Source organism: Lagopus leucura, unplaced genomic scaffold (genome assembly GCF_019238085.1).
Source record: "Lagopus leucura isolate 7727_CA_CO unplaced genomic scaffold, USGS_WTPT01 Super-Scaffold_100021, whole genome shotgun sequence".
Lineage (NCBI taxonomy): Eukaryota > Metazoa > Chordata > Aves > Galliformes > Phasianidae > Lagopus > Lagopus leucura.
Window position 1 is genome coordinate 12263047 of NW_024962274.1, and position 21451 is coordinate 12284497.

General features: G+C 43.4%; 1 protein-coding gene across 1 annotated transcript in view; it reads right to left on the bottom strand.

Moving 5' to 3' along the window:
* The window catches only part of VPS8 (VPS8 subunit of CORVET complex), a 62753-nt gene that overhangs the window by 7173 nt on the left and 34129 nt on the right, over positions 1-21451 (bottom strand). Inside the window, 12 exon segments of the mRNA XM_042878437.1 lie at positions 2118-2286; positions 3142-3311; positions 4118-4198; positions 9262-9344; positions 10091-10169; positions 11129-11232; positions 11991-12033; positions 12486-12575; positions 13172-13313; positions 17830-17876; positions 18316-18405; positions 21166-21264. Of these exon segments, the coding sequence (XP_042734371.1) occupies positions 2118-2286; positions 3142-3311; positions 4118-4198; positions 9262-9344; positions 10091-10169; positions 11129-11232; positions 11991-12033; positions 12486-12575; positions 13172-13313; positions 17830-17876; positions 18316-18405; positions 21166-21264 (1197 nt within the window).

A 21451-nucleotide genomic window follows, 5' to 3' on the forward strand; every position in this document is an offset into this window, starting at 1 on the left:
GGACTGTGTGCAGCCCAGCTTTGCTGCTTCCATGCCCAGCTCTCTAAGAACCTCTGCTTGAATTCATGTGAGGCTGCATGCACCCAAACCCCACAGCACTGCCTCCTGCAGAGCTCTGTATCCCAGGCTGCTCACCTCCTGCTTTTGGTCCTAGGAAAAGGCATCTTCTCCCCTCCTCCAGAACAAGCAGATCTCCAATTCCCTGGCCAGACAGATCCTTACCTCAGGGTTCATTAAGACTATCAAAAGTTAAGCAAATGAACCTCCTGGAGAAGCAAGAGATTACAGCCTCACTCAGTCTAAACGCACGCCGTTTTTTAAAGATCTGACTGCACAACACATGCAAGCACAACAGTTAAGTATTGTAATTCAAACATGTAATGAACATCACAAACTTGAAAAGGATCTGGGACAGCAGGGGAGCAGGTGGGAGCCCGAAGCAGGGAGAGGGCTCTGAGGGGCCAGAGCCGAGATCTGCAGGGAGTGGGGCTGTCCCTGCCAAAAGCACATGGCCAAGCCAGCAGGGCAGCACCAGAACTCAGATCACCTGGCAGAGACATTACATTATTTGTGTAACCCTTTCCTTCCCCATCCAGTCTCTCCGTATGGCTCCCATTAAGCCCTGAGTGCCCAGTCCCTCACTGCTGCAGACAGTTGCAGCAGCATCCTATAGTGCCCCAATTGCTCCCACATCATCTGGATTATTTTCCACTTCATTCTCTGCAAGGATGCCCAGACCAGTATTAAAGGGAGGACAGAAGGCTCAAGAGAAGCCCAGTGATAACCAAGCTGTGAGGTATTACTATAGGATGCCAGGCATTTCATTGATTAATGTGATTTTGGTATTGAATGTTGTCTTTAGCTTTTAAAGTTAAACCTGGTGTGGCACATCCATTCATACACACTCCTTCAGAGCAAAAGCTTAGAGGGTAAAACATGGAGATGCTGTGATTCTGCCCAAGTTCAGAACGAGCACCTGGGCTCTGATTTACCTGAGCGTGGCATGCAGGCTCTTGTTCATCACTGGCAAATATGCATAGCTAACAGTGGTGACTCGATTAGAAAGTAGTGTTTTGTAACTGAGAATTTGCTCTATTAAATAGTGTTATTGTGCTCTTTGTATCTGATGTAGTTTCCATGGAAATAAATAGGAGGCATTACTTCTGGAGCGTGCTATGTACAATATCAGGAAAGCCTTTTTCCTGTCACTGTATAGGAAACTAACACAATTTGACTGCAAAGCTTGCATCATGTTCCACACATTCCTCAGAGATTACTTCTCCCCTAAGCCTCTCTTCAAACAGGAAGCTTCACTTTTGGTTAATAGAGAAGCTGATGGGAGTTGACTAATGCTGTTAGCCATCTTCTGATCAGAATTGATTTGGCAGAAATTGAAATAATCTGTTATAAGAAAATGGAAGTACTTCTATAAAGATGTACTCCCAGATTGAATGAGCTCTCAGAAGTGGAAATGCATTGCTTTGCATGCCATCAGGGTGGTGACAAATGCCCAAAGCACTGAGAGGCATTTAGAAACAAACCCTCTCCAGTGACCTCCTGGGACATGGGACAGCAGAGCTCAGTTCCCCCAGTTCAGAATTCCTGAAGACATCCCAAAGATGGGATTTTGCTCAGTCCCCAGTGTATTTTGCACAAATACAGCGACAGCAGTCCTGACTGCATGCAAGCTTCTTTAAACACTGTGCTGGCATCTCTTACCCAGAGCCAGACTGCCCAGTAGGGGGGCAGAGCAGAGGTTCTATGGCCCAGCCACAAGGAATGCACCAACTTCTACTACATGTTTTACATAAAACACAGCTAAATATAGTTTAAAAGGAACTGGCCTGCTGGCCCATCTCAGGCTCTCACAAATGAGTTTCTTCTGGCAGGTATCAGCTCTGCTTCACCCTGGCTAGCAGGTCTGGATGAACACGTTTCCATCTCTTGTATACCCACACCAAAACTAAATGACACCCATCAACGTGACATGTTACCTGCCAATGCTGTTGGACACTTACCAATCACAGGCTTGTCTGGAAGCAGAGTAAGACATAAGAACAGAGCAATGCAGCACTTCTCTAAGTTAATGTGGAAAGCAACCACATGAGGAGCCTTACCTGTGCCAAGGAGGTTCCACTTCCTTTCTTCAGCTCTGAGAAGTTCTCGCTCAGTTTTCCACCCTTGCTGCTCGAGTTGCATTTATAGCACATCCACCGCATCACATCTTTGCTTACTGCCCCACACTCCTTACTGAGCAGGCACAGGGAATGGTATAAGTGGCCACAGCTGTGAAGGTGAGAAGGTAAATCTTTTGTGAAGTGCTTGAAAGCACGGTACTGCAGCCTGACGGCATTGTGCTTTGAAGAGGAAAGCTATGGCCAATGAAAACCAAGGCTGCTTACTGGTAACCTCGTATCAGCAGTGTGCATGCTCACTTCATACCTGCACACTGCCCTGCAGGACCTCTAGACTCATAAAAACAGCAGCAGGTGCCCACTTGTTGATGCAGCTGCAGATCTCAGCACTAAGGTAATAACCATCCTACCTTTCACAGCCACCTGGCCACGGACAGGAGTATCAGTGATACCAGGCACAGTCAGGGATGCAATTGATCTGAGGTGAACAAATAAAACCACTGCTTGTGACCCAGTGGACACCTGTAGGCCCAGCCCTCCCCAGCACAAAGCACTTTATTTGAGATGGAACAAGCAGTACATCAGCTAGCAGCAAAACACTTCATTTTACACCCCTCCTTTTACCTGCTGCAGCCAGTTTCCAGACCATTTATGTTTTATGAAGCTCTCTGTAAAGTGTTCCTGCCGTAGTTCAGTAAGGGCACACAGGCAGTTATGGATATCGACTATGACTGTGCTGCCTGCATACAGCAGGGAATCACCTTCTGCTAATACAAGCACTGCCAGGTTAAATGACAGGGGAGTCCACAGCTTACTGCTCTCCCAAAACTGCAAGGGGATTCCTTTCAGCTGAGGCAGAGCTGGCTGCATGCAAGGAAGGCTGGCTGAGCAGTCTGACTGCCAGCCCATGTACAGTGCATGGGATGTGCTCACAGGAATACTTCTGTGGTTTTATTTTTTAAGCTAATATCAACATCTCGCCCGTGACTTTATCCCTTCACTTTACCTGAAAACAATGATTTCATCAGTGCTTTCTTGCCTCCTTTTGTACTGCTGTAGACAAATGCAGCAATAATCCTGCTTTGGGGTAAGCCCTCTAGTGACAGAAGCTCTTAGGTTACACAGGGACCAGTGGAGATCGTGGTTTAGAAGGTTTGTGGTCGTCTCTAAAAGAGTCTGCATGGAACACAATATATAGAGGTCATTTTGTCATCTCCTTAGAGCAGAAGCTCCATAGCCTTCAATTCTTCACAACGAGCAGCTTACTGGATTGCTAAGAACAAAACCAGCCACACAAATTGCTTCTCCTCACATGTTCTGCAGCTGCTGCCTTCAGAACACTTAGCCTTTTATCACATGTTAATGGAGACAATACCTCTTCACTCTTAAATGGATAGATAAGTGCTTCATTGATTTTCGTCCAAGAGAGTTAAAAGATGTGGGAGAACAGGCTCAGCTTGTCATCTTCCCTACCAGACTTCTCTTTTTCCTCTTTACCTGGTAAATCACTGCATAAATCCCTATTTTTTGTTAGAAATGCACAGATAAAAATCAAAGCAGAAAGCCAGTGCTGCCCAGGGCAGATCCCCCTGAAGAACACAACAGACCACCTCTCTTTATCTGCAGTTCCCTACAGTAAAGCTATTTCCCATCTTACAGACTAATTTAAAAGGCACTTTGAATCCCTAACTGCAGGATAAGCTGGAGAAAACACGGGTGTTGGTGCTTCCAGTACATTTAACACAGAATTCAACTACAGAAACGTTCACATCACCACGGATCTGTCAGTCCCTTCATTTGCAACCTGTTTGTGAGCCACACAGACTCATTCCCCTTCCCCAGATCACACAAACACAAATCGCTCGCATGGCCATTTACTTTGCTCTGCAGAGAAAAACAGCAAATGAGAGAGCAGTGAGCTGGATAGCTACAAGTAATCCCTGCACACAGCAGTGGATAGAGCAGAAACACATGCAACTTACTTGTTCATAGTTAAATGTGTCCAGCATTCCCAAGACGAGACCTTGAATTTCTCCAAGTTTCCCTTTTCCATAAACTGGATCCTGTGTGAAAAAAACCAAACACTGTAGGACACCATCATCTATTCTGATTTTTTTGGTGTTTTTTTTGTTTTTTTTTTTTCATTTTTTCCTTCTTTTTCCCTCCCTTCCAGACTGGTATTGCACAGGGCAGTTATGATCCTGTATTTGCAGACGCGGTATGTGCACAAGGGAAGCAGAAATGATCAGATGTACTGAGGGGAAAACTGGTGATTAGCAAAACGGAGTAGATGACAACATCCATATTAATGACTGTATGAGTCCAAATGTTTTTGAAGTGACCTTGGAAGCTCCAGGAGCTGCGGGAGGTGGTTGGAGGATGCAAACCAGCAGGAAACACCCTGCAGCAACAGAGCAGGCAAAATAGCACTGAAGTCAAGCCACAACACCCAGAGATCACCGCAGCAGCTCCAATGTCTGCCAGGCAACCTGACTACAGCCTTCCCAAGAACCATGATGGGCAGCAATGCCAAAGTGCAGGTGTCAAGAAAACTAGCACTGAGTCATTTCAGTCGAGTCAAACCCAGCTGCAGCTGACAAACACACAGGAGCTGCAGAGGCTCCTTGCCACTAGGTGAGTGGCACAGCCTCAAACAACACGGCGTTTTCCTTCTGCATGCATAATTCACAAGCAACAGCATTGAAAATGCACTGCACTGAGTCACCGCATGAATTATAGACAGCAGCAGGGCTTGCACGACTTCCATCAGCACCTATGAGATCTACAACACAGAGAACGTTGGGTTTGGATTCACCAGATACTTCTGTGGCCAAGGAAAGCCAAAGAAGTAATTCCAATTGCTCAGACAGAACCATTTACACACGGCAGATTAGTGCAAGTAAACACTTTGAAAGCATCTTGTTTCTTGTCTTTATTGAGGAAAAGTAGGAGGAGGAAGATGTGACAGAAACAAGCAAGGAACAGAAGAGCCACCCACAGATCTGCAGAGGAGGAAGGTGAGGTGAGGGTCACCTCCCAGTTGCTCAGTCTTTCTCCAGGCTCAGTAACATCTAAACCAGTAGCAGGTAGGAAGAGAATTGTCTTTTTCCCCAAAGAGGGCCACGTGGTCCAGCAGAACCTTACACCGGACACGGCAGCAGTGTGCAAGCAGCTCCAGCACATTTCCTGCTGCCAGCCATTAAAGCCATGGCTGCACAGGGCTGGGCTGCCTACCTGCCTCAGGAATAACATCTGGAGCTGTAATTTCACATTCCTAGCAAGTTATAAAGCCGTCTTCCAATCAGCTGGGTTCAGCTCCCACGGAATTTATAGTCACAAGAGCCTTCAATTACTTTTATGAAAGAATATGTTTCATTAATTCCACCTTGTAAGTTTTGTCTCCATCTGGGATTTATGCGTGCTCCACATACACAGCACGGGATTGCCCATCACTAGAAATCAGTTGTGCCAAATGAGGAACAAATTACAGCTGCTTTTTCCAGGCTGGGCATTTCCATGGGGACCAGGGAGCACTCAGCATGGCAAACTGGAGCCAACCCAACTGCCTGCCTAGTGTCAGCAGCACCAGCAGGTCAGGGAGAGCTGGTGAGTCCTGAGCTGCAAACCAGAGCTGCCCTTCTTGTTTGAGGCAACAGCTGCTTGTATTTGCAGAACGTTCCTATGGATTAGAGCTCTATAAGGGAATTAACTCAACCTTTCAGACCTCTTCAGACGGCGTCCACACTCCTTAATGACACGACACCTCAAGAGCATCCCTCTAATATCGTTCCTAATATGGTTATTACAGACTGTTTAATAAATCATTTTTGTTAAGGACGAAAAAGAACATAAATATATTAATCATTATTCTGCATGACTTCAGTAATACAAAGCTGAGTCGGTGTGCTCTCACAGGAGATGCAGGGAATCCACAGCCACAGAGCTGCTGACAGCCCATCGCAAGGTGCCCTTTACCACTGAGTGTTGGTTGCAAAGTTAACATTTGCCAAAGGTATAATCTCTAAGCAGTTAAGCCCAGAAAAGGGAGAAAAACAGTCCACAAAAACTGGAATACTTAAATTCCTTTTCGGAAAAGGGAAGATGATCTACCTCTATTCATTGATGTCATTCACCTTATAAAAAAAGAAAGCAATGGTTAATTCCTGGGCAGTTGTTCTACCTCACAGGCAGCAGATCCAGCACATCCATGCACTGCCACAAAGACCCAACCTCCACTAAAGCAGCATCTGAAGGCATCTGCAGACTTCCCAAACAGCCCCTGTCCTTCCTCCCACGTGCCACAGAAATACCCTGAGGGTATCAGAAAGGCTGCCTGCTCCTCAGGGCCCAGAAGAGCTCATTTAAGAATATATTCATGGTCACAAAGTGGCACTGAAATGACATTTGCAAGGAGTCCCTACACACTGCTGAGCCAAGACAGCACTGCTTGGCACTAGGTTTTAGAAGTTTAGGTGGATTCAAAGAGCCACTAGAGAGCTCTGCAAAAGAAACACACACCCAGGGCTAATAAAAGAGAGAAGCTCTAGTTCAGAAAGCTGCTTAGAGGATGGGTGCCATGTTGTAAATCTCCCCTGCCGTGCATTGAAACGGCATTCCCAGGCAATCCAAAGAAGCAGATGACAGACCACACTGCACAGGAAGGCAAAAAGTCCAGTGCAGTGTAACAGGGAAAGTCTCCTTCATAATCCCAATCAAGTGTTCAAAGCCTCTGAACATTAGGGCTGTGTACCCAAGTCACAGCCACACCGTAGGACATGGAAACATCATCATTACAGACACATCTTTTAAACCTACACTCCCAACCAAGGAAATCACAATGCACAGCATTCTGGCCCATAACCTAAAGAAGATTAAGGGAATTCCGAGGCAAAAATCTACCTTAAAACAGCCAGCAACTTCTAAAGGATATGATTAGACTGTCCAAAACAAAGCTTCAACTATCAGAGGAATCTCAGAGGCGCAGTGAGGATGGGACAGCTGACACCTTTGCTGCCTACAAATGATCATGGTTGTACTCACACATCTTAGGTGCTTGCAAATTAGCCATCGAGTGAATGAAATCTATGAAAGAATGAGTATTTCGAGGCAAAATCAACTTATTTAGCTATCTAATAAAGCAGTACCATGCTCCCTTCCATAGAATCTTCTACTGAGTTTCACATCATTTTCCCCACGCTGCTTTTGAGCTACAAGGTACCCTTCACTACTACTATTCTGTGAAGTTATTATGCTAATAAACGTGATCAGGAGTCCCCTCTATTTGAATGCATGTATGAGAAGTCAACATCTCTCCCCATCTTTTGTTCTAGCTCCACAAAAATGCATGCCTGATTAACCTGTTTTGTCAGACTGAATTTGTAAGGATGACCAGGAAAACAGAATGAACCGGAACAGTTTTTCCCCATACTTCCAACTCCAGTGACCAGAGGTGCACATGTTGCTCTAAATAACCCCTGGACATTGCTATCCCCAGCAGAAGTACATCTCAGGAAGCATCTTAGGCACTGTTATCCTTTGCAACAGTGCCTCCACTTTTATGAGGGTGGGTAGTGATAGGACAAGGGGGAATGGTGTTAAACTGAGACAGGAGAGGTTTAGGGTGGAGATTAGGAGGAAGTTTTTCAGCCAGAGGTTGGTGAGGCACTGGAACAGGTTGCCCAAGGAGGCTGTGGATGCCCCATCCCTGCAGGCATTCAAGGCCAGGCTGGATGTGGCTCTGGGCAGCCTGGGCTGCTGGTTGGTGACCTGCACACAGCAGGGGGTTGGAAGCAGATGAGCACTGTGCTCCTTTGCAACCCAGGCCATTCTAGGATTCTCCACACCAACCATTTCACTGTACAGCTGAAATGTACTTCATTCTTTTGTCGCCTCCAGGACACAAATGCCAGTTTTTATTGAGGCTGTAATACAGAATTTTCTTACTAAAAGAGAGACTCTAAAAACAAAAAAGGGCAAGAAATATTCGAGGGTTGCACAAGGGTTTCTAAGTCTTGCAATGGGATCCTCCTCCAAGGAGTAACACCTCCCTGCTGCGTTACCTTCACACTGGTCACTGCTTTGCCTTTCTCTCCATTCTGGTTATTCTCAGTACCACCCAAGAAAGCCTCCCTGCCAACCTCCAACCTCTTCATTCACAGCTTCTGGATCATTTCCTGCCTATATTAAACATCAAATAACACTCCACAGGAAACTGTACCTAATGTTCTAGTAAAACCAAATGAAATGTTATTAAAGAAACATTCAGTTTGCTTGATGCTTTCCACCTTTGATAAAACCGTATTTTATTTGATCACAGCTTTCTATCCACCCTTTTACAACATCTTTCAATGTCATTAATTACGACCTTCTCCAAAATCCAAGACTGTACCTAATATTCAAGATCAAACTAAAGGTTGCTACAGGTATGCACTCACCCTGTGAAGTCTGCAGCTTTTCCACTTCTTTCTCTATCTGTGATAGAAACTGAAGAATAATTCAACACCTTCCAACTTCCTCCTCTTTCCTTCCTCCACTGAGCGATTCAACACAAATCTGCTTATGATCATTCAACCCAATATATCTGCAATCATCAATTCAGAGAGATGTCTGCTGCCACAAAAAAAACCCAAAACATATATCCCTAAAATTGTACTGTACCATCAGTTAACAGGGCCCAGTCTTGATCTCTCTCCTCTTCAAAGCCCACGAACTTTGATTTAGTGTTTTCATAACCATCTACCCCAGCACTTCAGCAAAACAACTTTCAACAAACGTAGTTCTGAGCAGTTAACAGTGGCTGGAGCAGCCTCCAGAACTGCCAGTTTCAGTCTCAAAGTAATTACAACCTTCGAGATATTATTTCTTTTGGTTTGCAGAAATTACCTCAGTTGTCTTCACACAAGTCTATGTGTTCCCACATCTCCTGAGACTGCCAAGCCCTCCAGGTCACGCTACCAAGTTTATGACTCTCACCAACTGAATGTTTACTGGAATACTTTGAATCAGACAATCAGATAACCTGACAGAAACTGCTACCACATCGGGAATATGTTCAGCTCTTCCCCATAACTGAATGGCACAGCTTGGTAAAAGTTTGTTTGTTATGTTTTTCCCCTCAGAAACTCACCTGTAGAATTCTCTGCAGGATTGAAGGAAGAGCAATAAACGCAGCCATGTTGTTCAGCACTTGCATCGTCAAACTCTTCAAGGCTGAAACACCATGCATGAAAAGTCGCCAACACTCATTAGGATTCAAGGAGTAAAGAGGTGCATCTTTCAGATTAAGAGTTTCACTTCAGTTCATCTTTTCTAATATGAAAACAGTTCTATCACTTTTTACCTTGCACACATTTTGCACTGAGCATTTCAAAAGTATCAGCATCTCATGTCTCCCCTCCTGCTTCCTACATACAGTAAGCTTTCAGATCTTCAGCCTTTCTTTGCAATACTGCCCTTGTTCATCCTGCATCAACCTGCATCCCTTTTTCATGTTGTAATCCCACTGACTCTAACATTTCCTAGCATTAGCATTTGCACAAAACATTTTTTCCCTCTTCACCCCCCAATTCCCTACAGTATGAGCCAATACCTGATACGTGTGGACAACAGCAATTCAGCTTCTTGGTGGGGATAATTAGATTTTCAAGCCTACTCAGAGCCAAGAAAGCTTTTGTGTGCACTGTTTTTCATAGAGACCATCTCAACAGAGCCAACTGAGTACAGGAGGCTGTGCTAGGATCCCTCTTCCACCCAGGGCTAAAAACAAGAAGTACCCAACAGCTGCAGCCTCCCCATATGATCTTGCTGAGCTTAGTGCTACAGCCACTACAAGCTACATCAACTGCAAGAGCAGCAAGAGCAGGAAGTGAATATCAGAATTACTTTTCATCTATTCAATCAGCAGAGGAGGAAAGACAGCACACAGATTTGGGGTCACAAAAAGTCAAAGTACTTACATTCAGCATATCGGTACTGTGAAGAGCCAGACAATTTCTGTGGGGACATCATAGCCTCCAGCAGGGGAAACCAGAGGGCCTAAAAGAATTGAATGCAAGAAAAAAAACAGTAAGAACACAGCAAAAATGAGGTGTGACCAGTATCACAGCCCACTTCCATATTATGAGAAACAGAATTACATTTCTCAGGTTATGTCTGCAGAGGAACAGAAGAGAAATGCATTAAAGTCATCACAAAGTACTCAAGAAAAGCAGTCCAGGTCGCTCCTGTCTTAGACCAAGATACTGTTTGACTGAGATCTGAGCACAGAACACCTCTGGTTCCTGTTGTTCCTTCTTTCCCTTTCTCACTGTTCCTTTCCTGGAATTGTGATAACATAACATAATCTACTTTTACTCCCTGCTTGACTTCCAGACATGCCATTTCTTCAGACACAGCATTCTCAGTTTTGAATTTGGTTACCTATGTTAAGCACTCTATTAGAAATAAAAATAGGTTCTGTGTCAGTGACATCAGCAAAATGAAAACACAGCCTAATTCTCTCTGCAAGAGCTGAGGCAAGCTGTACCGTCTCCAGCCCTTAAAGATCATTAAAGAGACTTTAATGTCAGAATTTGTGAAGTATTCAGAGCAGCAGAATTCCACAGCCACAGTGCAGGTAACATCAGCAGCTTTCTGCCACCATGAAGATGGCTCCAACCTAAGCATGCCAGTGCCTTCATGTGGTGTTACAAAAGCCATGATGTTTTGCTTTCTTCAGAGACTGATTAACATCCAACTAGAATTTCAACTGCAGCTAAAAATGGAAGAAGGATATGGTCTAATCTACTTCTCCGTTGCTGGTATGTGCTTTATTTTCTGCTTCACCCTTACAAGTGAACATTTCTCTTGTGGGTTTAAAACCTGAGCAACAAGAAGACGAGGCAGAGCTAAACAACGGCTGCTTGAGACGTGCCAGTATGGAATAGATGGGGAAAGGAAGGAGACATGAAGATAATGCCCCTGGAAATGCAGTGATGTGGTTTTTATTTCCTTACCTCTCGCTGTTGCTGGTTTAGGTTGTGTGAATTCCTCTGGCAAAGGGCAATAGTTTTCATTAGGGTATCTTCAATGCTTTCGAGCAAGGGGAGTTCTGCTGAACCTAAGTGTGGGGTGAAAAATAGATTGCCTTTACAGAAATGATGAGGTATGTTAACTCCAGTCATTCTGCAAAATAAATTCCTGCTGTTCTACTAAAAGCTGCTCCCTACTGTGAACTACTGCATTATAAAGACAGGTCCTGATTTTCTGCACTTCAATAGATGCCCTATGTATTGTAGCAGTTAAGACTTCCCAGATAATCAAATATGGAAGATTCAGCTGTAGTTCAGGACACAAGCAAGTAACAAATACGAGTTCTGCATTTGATTAGGTGCACCCTTGAATCCTGGGGCTAGTGAAAGCACTCATCTTTTGTAGGCAGAACATTCTTACTTCCATGAGAAGGGGTCTTTTTTGTTTTGTTTTGTTTTTAAGAAGTTTCTTCTATATTCAACATCATCACTGTTCATAGCTAACGACTGGTAAGGCTCAGTAATGAGTCTGAATGGATTGTAACAAGGAAAACATTTCTGGTAAGGCACTAAGAGTAACAGCTGCAATCAGGAGTTAACAGAACAACTGAGCAGACACAATAAAACCCATTGGTTGTTTACAAGTCTCAAAGTGATCAAAGTAACAGATGAAGGAAGCGAAATCAGAATAACTGCCACAGCCAGATGATGAAAAGTTAAGAAAATGTCACCACAGTATCCAAAAACCTGAAAGAGGACCTCATTGTGCCACTTGTCAGACATGCATTTTGTATTTTTTACATTCATCCATTTTTAAGAGAAAGTGGAATTTAAGTTGGTAACTTACCTCCATCATCCTGTGTAAGCATCAGCAACTTGCTCTGCAATCGCTGAAACAAAAGAGATCTCAGAACAGTAAGCTTGCAGAATGTTGATGGAAGTGTCTTTAAAAAAGATATGGCTACTAGGGCTTGCTTTTATTTTCCACCCCAATACAACTAGCACTGTATACATTTCTTTCTAAATATTGAAAGGAAAATAGAAGCTAGAATATTATTTTTGATTAAGAAAACCAAATTTCAGTATCTATTATCCATTCAGTGTTCGAAGACAGCCTTTCACAGTAAGCTGGAAAAGCACAGTGATCTGCTGAGCCTGCACACAACTCAATGTGCTGTTTTTTGACATAAGATAAACTCTTACATGGACTGCAGTCCATTGGGAAGCAACAGAAGTATCAAATCTTAACACAGGACATCACACTGATGGCAAAACTGGCAAAACTGTGACACTCAGGATTTCAGGCAGAAATGACCACATTCAGAATTCCAGAGTACTGTACCTCGAGCATAACCAGAAAGGCACCATGGATATCTCCCTTCTTCTCCAGTAAATATGAGGAAGCTTCATGGAGCTGATATTTCTGGGTTATCTAAGTTAAAAATAAACAAACAAATAAAAAGTGAACATCTATCTTAAGATATCTGCCAGAGTCTGTTTGCTCCCCAAAAGGACAGCTGCATGTTCAGAGCGGATGTGTCTGCACAGGCACATCAGCCAGGCTGAGCACCAGCAGGACCCTGCCCCCCTCCCCTGCTTACACAGCCTCGTTCCGAAGCTGCATTATATTGCCACCATCAGCATTACATCTTTAAATTTATCAAATCCACATCAAGGACAGATACGTCAAAATTTTCATATGGGAAGACATAGTCACTGTCCAGCACTAGTCAAATTTTGGCAGCACTGCTACCCAAAAACCCTGGCTTGTATTATTTCAGATACCTTCAATGCATTAGCCAGAATTAAGACAGACCATCTGTATTCTGCAGTTACTCAGAAGATACACTATCAGCCTTTCTATAAGCCCTGAGACTAAACTCAAGATCACTATGTTAAATACAGCTAACAGTGCTGCAGTTTAGCAGCTTGAGGGGCCAAATACTGAAGAACTGATCGAACACTTTGGTAGGAGCTGATGTGAATGCTTCCCCCAGTCCCTGTGTCCTTATAATGTGTCTTTTCTACCTGGATGGTTTCCTCCAGCCTGCAGTACTCCAGGACTTTCAGTGTCTCCAGAACGTGGTCAGGGCTGTGCTGACACAGCAGCTCGATGAACTGCTCCGTGATGTGGGGTGGTAGGTGCAGGAGGTCTTGGTTGATGCCTTCTCTGGAATATAAAAAGCACAGCTCAAAAGTTTGGCTGGAAAGAAGAGCTTCTAATTCAATTGTGTGTTGCCTTTTATGCTTAATACAGAAGTAAAAAATTTGGCTGTAAGAGCAAAATTACACCCTCTCTGCTAGTTCCTCTAGTAGAGTCTGTTAGGAGGCATTCCATTTGTTCCACAACATATTCTACCAGTGCCTCAGCATACATCGAACTATTAAAGATCCCTGAGAAAAAAGGTTCCAGCACAGATACCTCTTCAGCAACTCAATGGCAAAGACATGCAAAAAACCACCTAATTTATTTGATTAGCTTTATGGTCTGAGCTGTTTTCAGATGCTGACTATGTGTCCGTCCTGTAGAGCTCCCCCAAGCACGCTTGAAGAAATACTGCCTTTTGCTTATTGTTACTGAAGCTGTTCTTTGATCCACATTATTGCTTTTTAATGCATCTTCCACTGGAATATGGCCTCTCTACTTCACTGAGAAATGTATTCATGCTTCTGTTAGGGAAACATCCTCACTTTTATTCAGTATTTCTTGTGAAACTGAACAGAAACTGCCCTTGCAGAGTCCATAACTACACACTGGTTGATCAGTGCCGGGTCATTAGCAGAGCAAGCATCCACCTGTAGAAGTGTGAACACTCCCTGCATATTGCTCAGGACTGAGCCAAAGGCTGCCTCTGCTCTCAAGGGTTTTGCAATCAGCTGCCGCACAGAACTGTATTAAACAGGAACTAAAAATATCTGCCTCATTTCCCAGCGTGAGATCTGCTTAATCAACACATGCAGGTGGAGTCCCCACTCACTGCTGTGTTTCCTGTCCTTGCTGTCTCCCTGATCTCCTGCCACGATGGCCAGGCCAGCAATGCAGACCCCACACTGCTGTGGGTAACTCTGCCTGCCCCAAGCCGCTCAGAAAGCCAGACTGCAGTTTTCCTTTTGACTGCAGCCCAGGTAACTTCCACAAGCAAAACTCAGATCCCAGTTAAGCTCTCTCTGAAAGGAACTTCTCCAAAACCCTTCCAGCAGCAGCAGTGCTTCATGCAATGAACATTTCCCAATCCCTTGGCTTACGAAGCAAACTTATAATGTGGGGAAAATAGAGCAAAACTGTCCAGTTCCCACAGCTGTCCCTGCATCCTGAGTGTTCTTTACTCATCTTGTTTTTAAAGAGCAACATGAAACCAGAGATTTCCAAACTGGGATGACATTGATGATCCTCCTTAGAGGCAGACAGAGCACCTATGTACAGCCTTTCAAAATGAACAGCAGCTCCCCACCACTGCAGATTAAATCTCCTGTAGCAGATCTCAGAGTGACTACACAGAGGAACAGCAGAAGCTGATCCTGTCTAGGCAACAAGGCTCTCAGGCCTGTTCTGAAGCTCCCTCTGAGAAAGAAAACAGATCATGGTATGCATTTAAGTTTTTGTTACCCTTCTGACCAGGAATTCATAATGACTGATGTGCCAATCCTATAGCTGTGTGATGGGAGAAGTAGAACATAGCACGTGACCCTGTTGCTTCCTGGGAGCTATGAGGATTCCCATCAGCCAAGAAAGACCAGGAGAACACTGCCTCCAGCAAGCCAAAAGAAGCCTTGTGGCAACTGCAACATCAACTGCTTGATTAGAAATCATATTGGTCTAGAAAGGAAAGAGGCTGTCCAAAATATGGACACAACTGTGCAAAACTTGGTATCCAAGCTGTAGCATTCCAACAAGTGTTCCACTCCTCTTTTCTACTAGACTGAGGGAAAGAAATGAAAAAAAAAGCTCTTGTCTAAAGCAATTTCTGTCTGCAAAAATGGAAAAATGGCAAGCCACACATTTTTAGTATGAGAACAAAATTATAGTATGGAAATAACTCTGACACCTAGTATTTGTAACTTAATGAGCAAGCCAATCTTTTCCTTAACCATTTCACTTGAGAAATCCAGACGAGCAGTGAGGGAACAGATTTTGGTAATGTTAAAAACCAAGCTGCTGTGCTGAGCCTCGCAGGTCTTGCCCAGCCCAACACAATCAGGTTCTCCTTCAATGCCCCCATGGAAAACAGCTCCCCAGCCACACTCTGCGTGCTCCTTTCTAAAAGGAAGAGACCACCACCAATTCCTCACAAAACATGGCACAGCTGAGCCTTGTAGACCTGTGGTTAGCTGTCAGCCAGGAAAGCCTCTGTTATACCCTGCAAGTTTTGCTATCTGTTGATACATTTACAGACCCAGAACAGAGTTGCTAAATACATGTTAGTACAATGTATGACTTTGTATTGCAAACAGACATGCTTCATTGCTTTTTTTTTTTTTTTTTAAAGAGTTTAAAGTGGAAACTGGCAATGGCTGTGATTAATGAACTGAATAACATGCACTACTTTCTCCATTTTCTGTGGCTGCTTATATGACACGAGCATAAGGACATTTAGTTTTAATTTCCCTGAGCAATTCCTGTTAACCCTGCTTTCTCCCTTCCCCCTCCCAGCTCCTTCAAAATAAATCTCCAGCTAAATTAAATGGGCCAAATTAATCCCTACTGCAATTCCACCAACTCAGTACCGTTACAGCAGCGTGACGCGCCTTGTCCCCTGTACCATCAAGCTATAGTTTGTTTCTGAGACAATCCAAGCTTCTTTGATTCTCTATTTTAATACAAATATTGCTTAGAAGAAGCATATAAATACATAGACTGACTGAAAGGAGACAGATGCTGTGACAAGAACCAAGTCACTACTGAAGGTATCAGTACCCTACAAAGTATGGCTATATCTACAGATCGGGTCCTGCACAGTCAGGTTTCCTCCTCCCCCCTTGGGGTACAGGTCAGCTCTCTTTGTCTTAGAAGCAGACAACCTCAGAGCACTGAGAAATAACACATAAAACCTTGAATGCGACTGAAGAGATAAGAAAAAGAAGGAAAAAAAGGGCCCCTCCAGTAATCTAGCATCTCTGTTTCTTACTGGCAACATAGCTCAATAACAGCAGCTTAAACATTGAGAACTCCCTCTTTAAGGTCAGTTACAGTCACACATGAATTCACAGTATTTAATTCTGTTTTTTTTTTTTGTGCAACTTTCCCACTTCTGCTTATTGAGTAACCTGACAACTGCATCACAGGCACTACGGGGCCATCTCCATCACTTGGGATGCAGAACATCACACTGCAGTAGAGAATTAGAGGAGTCTAAAGCACAGGTGGAAGAAGAATACTGACAAATTCTGCTATGATGCGATGGTACAGTGAGACAGGTCACAGGGCCTGAGGCTGTCTGCTGAGTCTTTTGAGTCCTGGGGGGGGAAAATCTTTTGGAAGATCAAATACAGAAAGTTGCTTCCTACCAAACTGGCTTGATTGTTGATTCTTATTAGAATAGGTAGAACTACAGGAAAGATGGATGTATTTAGCTCTGCGATAAACTAGATACATTTATCATTTGGGGATCATGCAGAAGGTGACAAGACAATTTAACTACTGCCTGCACTGGGCCTTGCTTGCTGCAAGTGGTATCACAGCACAACCAACCCAAGCTGATGCTCACTATCCCGGTTAGCATCCAGCTGGGTACCTCCTCTGCTTAATTTTGTTGTTGTTTAATCTAAACCATTCTGTTTGTCTCCTATAAAACCCAAATAAAATATTTCTCAGCAAACAGATTACTTTTTTTTTTTTTTTTTTTTGACTCTGAAGAACCACACAAGGTATGGGAGTTCATCCCTTCCATACAAAGACAATGGTAGAACTTAAGGAAAATCCAAACTCATCATCTAAAACACGCATCTGTACTCCAACATCGACACTGTACCTAATATCTAAATACATTACCTTTTCCAACTCCTCCTCTTCATAAAGCATAATTAATTTGTAGCTAATTGACAAAGTGGGATCTCTCCTTTAATAGCATTAACAATTGCTATTGGATACGTGCATAGATAAATGTCTTACAAAATAAATGTATAACATCGAGGTCTTGAAGCATTTGAAACTGATTCAACAAGAACGCTCAGTGCTGAAATGCTGAAAGAGCAGGAGCAGATGGAACAAGTAACTAGTTAAAAGCTTTCAGTGAGACGTGGCAGGAATTCTGAGATGATAGAAATGCAAACTGTCAATAGATCAAAACATTTCTGCGTACGTAAAATCTGGGCAGCTTGGACAAGCAATCAAACCAGCGGGTGCCTGAGAACAGAAATGTCAGCTCAGTCACAGGGGAACCATTTCACAGGCTTCCCAAAGAAACTGTTAGGGCAATGCCTACCCCCCCCCAACGTGGGGGAGATATTACATTGCATTTATTGGAACCCACGTTGCTTCCCAGTTAGGAAGGCAGGCGTGGGCTCTGCTTTAAGATCATCCCTAGAGCACTTATTTCTGTGCTACCCTTCTCACCTTTGGGCAGTCTGAAGAGCAAATCACCTTTTCTAAGCCCCCAGACTGGGTGTAGACTGTATACTGACACACTGTGCCAAATAAAAATGTTTTAAACCACGTAGTTTGTAAAAGGTCAGATTTGCTTACGTACCTCGGATCAAGCAGACTCCTTAGAAATTGGAAGAGTAAGAACTGGTCCTGTACAACAGGAGGAGACAGAGTATTATTACTTCAAGTAATAACTTGAAGTACTTGACATTACTTTATAGCTAAAAAGTAGTGATTCCTGAACTACTTTCATGATTCATGGTTGGTGCCTTTAGACATTTGCCTTGAGTAACTCTTCAAAAATATTTGCTGACCTGTGAACACAAGCCATACTGCATTCAGAACTGGAAACTGCATTATCAAGTGATGCAAACAGCAACACAGAGATCATAAGTTTTTACGGTCAGAACTTCACAAGCAGGTGCAGTAATCCATCTGAAGTAATTCCTGCAGCAAAGTACCTACCAAGCTATTTTTTCCCCATTTATGACACAGCACCAACTAGCCATTACTCCCAGCCATCATTTCTTACAAGAACAGCAACCTCACTGTGAACAAGTGCCAACATTAATGAGTTTTGACACTGTACCTGAAGGTTTGCAATGATGCTCTCAATCTGCTCAGTGAAGTGGATGGCCACCAAGTCAGCTGCTTTACATGGGCTGAGTAGCAATAACTCCTTTGGAGTGGGAAACAGTAAAAATCATTACCTTTATAGATAATGTAATTATGCAGCATCACCAAGATCATTCATACTGTAACAGCATCTTTCTCTAGATGAAAGCTGAAAGCTGTAAAATAACGAGTACTATCACACAAAAAATGGTTATGAAAGAAAACTAGAAGGGTGGCATGTAAAAGCCATCTCAGCTCTCGCTTGAGGAAATGATTTCATCAAGTTTTTTGAAAGCTGTGCTTTACTTCATGCCAAGAAGACCAGCTAGTACCAGCTGGGAAGAGTTCCAGCAACAGAAAGGAAACAAAGCCATCAGTTGACTCTAGGACATTTCTTAGTGTTTAAGGGGCTTGAACTGAAATCAGAAGTTTAACTGCAGACTTCCCATAACTTAATTCCTCTGATATCTGTTCAGACACAGAAAAAAAATGTAAAATTTCTTTATGGAGTAATAAGAAAAAAAATCTTTAAGATGCTTGTGGGTTTGCCTCCTGCCAAGCCTGACCCAAAAGTCTTCCTATAATACCAGTTTACACCACACAGAACATGAGTTTTCACTCCCAATGCTTCCATATGAGAAGCAACTGCTTCCAACCACTATTGGGTACTTGACAAAAAATCCTGCTAAGCCTACAAATAAACAAAAACAATTGGAAATGTGATAAAGAAATAAAACATCCATAAGCATATATTTTGAAGAAAAAAAAACCCTGAAGTTACTCATCAGTAGCTTGGTCTCCAGACAGACATAGCAGCCGGCATTCACTGAGTTTGGGGGCAGCAGACCACAATAAAGAGAGGAAAGCAAGTTATAATGGTGTTACTACTCTTCCAGACTGGAGGATTAAACCTAGCACATCATAGAAACAGCATTATGTGAGGCTTTCACCACAAAATCTGTCTTCTGTATTGCACGTAAAGCAGTTCCGTGGTGTGTGACCCAGAAGACCTTAACATCAGAGCAAGGCAATCAGAGGGATGCAGAAATGCAGACTTAGTATGATGGTCCTCATTTGTTTCTCTCTGCAGAAACCTTTGCTGGGAGTTCCCAGGCCTGCTGAACACAGCACTGCCAGGATGGTGTGCAGTGGCCCAGCCTTCCTGCAGCTCTTGGATCTGTGTGTCTCCCAGCTTTAACCATTTGTGAACATGCCACTTCTTGACAAGGCAGTACTGACACAGGTCACGTGTGCCCAAGGACAGGAAGCATCACCAAAATAACATTATGATTAAAGAAAGGTCTTAGGCTTCATTTTGAAGACGGACATCAAGGACCAACAGCTAGGTGGGATGATGGAGAAAAGAAAAAAACATCTATCAGAAGCTCTCTATTATACAACCAGCAGGAAAGAAGCAGTAACAGGAAAGCCTCTCTAGAGGCTTCTAGTTTCAGCTGAAGAGATTGCTTTCCTGCTTTGATATCTCAGCAGATGAAAGGACGGTTGTTTGAAGACCTAAAATCACTGCAATTCTAGTAAACTATAATGTCCTCATAAAACTCACTATTATAAGCCTTTTGAATGTTTGAGAACAGAACCAACACACTGGAGAAGAACAAAGCCCTCAGCCCCCATGAAATTGCAGATACTGTTCACCAATCCCTGAAAAAGGAAGTTGTCAGAGAGGGAGGTGATTCCAGCTGCAGCACCCAACAAAGGTGACCTGCAGAAAAGGTTATCTGTCCAGCATATTTCTGAAAGAAAGATACAAAGAGCACAGGGAATGGGAAGCTCAGTCACTAAGCCGAGCAATGTGTGCCATATATACCAATACAAGCAGATACACAGGCACTCAGTAGGAGAGAAAAACAAAGCAATCACAAGAAAGCAGCACGGTGGACAGCAGCTTGCTCAACCTAGAAAGCCCAGCATGGAATCAGTTGCTTTAACAAGACAACAGCATGTCAGCCTTCCACAGCATTATCACCACCACCACGCTCCATGGGATCTGGAAGTGCATCTGGAGAGCAGACTACTTCCAGGTGCTGGTAGAGACTAAAAGTATTCTGTACTTTCAAGTGGTACCTGGTACTTTTCTGCTCTCCATGAGTGATGCAGACTTCTGTAACCACTTTCAGCTACATGGTCTGGGCAACGGCCTGCCTGCTTGCTTCACAGACAGTTATTTTCCTGGCTCACCTCCAGATCACCCTGGAGGAGACTGACACCAGCTTATAACTACTGGAGTTATAATGGATTCCCCCTGCCTACTCTCTGGGAAATTATTTCAGACATCTCCACCTCCTGAAGCAAAGGAAAACTGAAGAGATAGGAAAAGTTATTAGATAGATAAAGTCTAGTAATAGTCTGCATTTTACAGCAGAAGCTGTGACCCCATTTTCCTATAGGTTAGAATTGCCAGGATATTGAGGTTGAATGCTGTCATCATTGTAACACGATAAATTTGATCCCACAGATTGTGAAGTCAGCAGTACCAATGTCCTGAGCTCACTGCTGCTGCACATTCAGGAGATACAACACCTAAATGTGGATCACCTCCCTGTCACACAGCACTTACAAGCCATCATCTCCTGATACAGTCCCATCCTCCAAAAAGCAATACCTGAAACCAGGGAACCAAGGAACCCAGTCTGAATTTAAGAGGTGCATTTACATTATGACACTATTAAACCACACAAGCATCTTAAAGTGAGAGCTAATTGTTTTGTTCAAGCCACAAAACACTTCTGCTAACAGAGCAGCACCAGGCAGAGCCAGCAAGTTAACAGGAGCTCAGGTATCATGGGTGTAAGATAGACTGTACCTCTACATGTTCCAAAGCTTTCTGCCACACTGCCTGCTTTTCTTCAGCACTGTAGCCAGGCATGGACAGGATGTTGTGAATATAGTTGAAAACTTCTTCCTGTAAAGCATAAAACCATCAGTGGTACAGTACGCTTTTCTATGCTGGTAACAGTAATGTTGTTAACTATCTGAGGATGACCTTAGGGCTAGTACTCTCTTATTAAGCAAGTCAGAAGCATCCTGAAAAGCTGCCAGGAGTAAAAATAAAAATAAAAATAAAAATAAAAATAAAAATAAAAATAAAA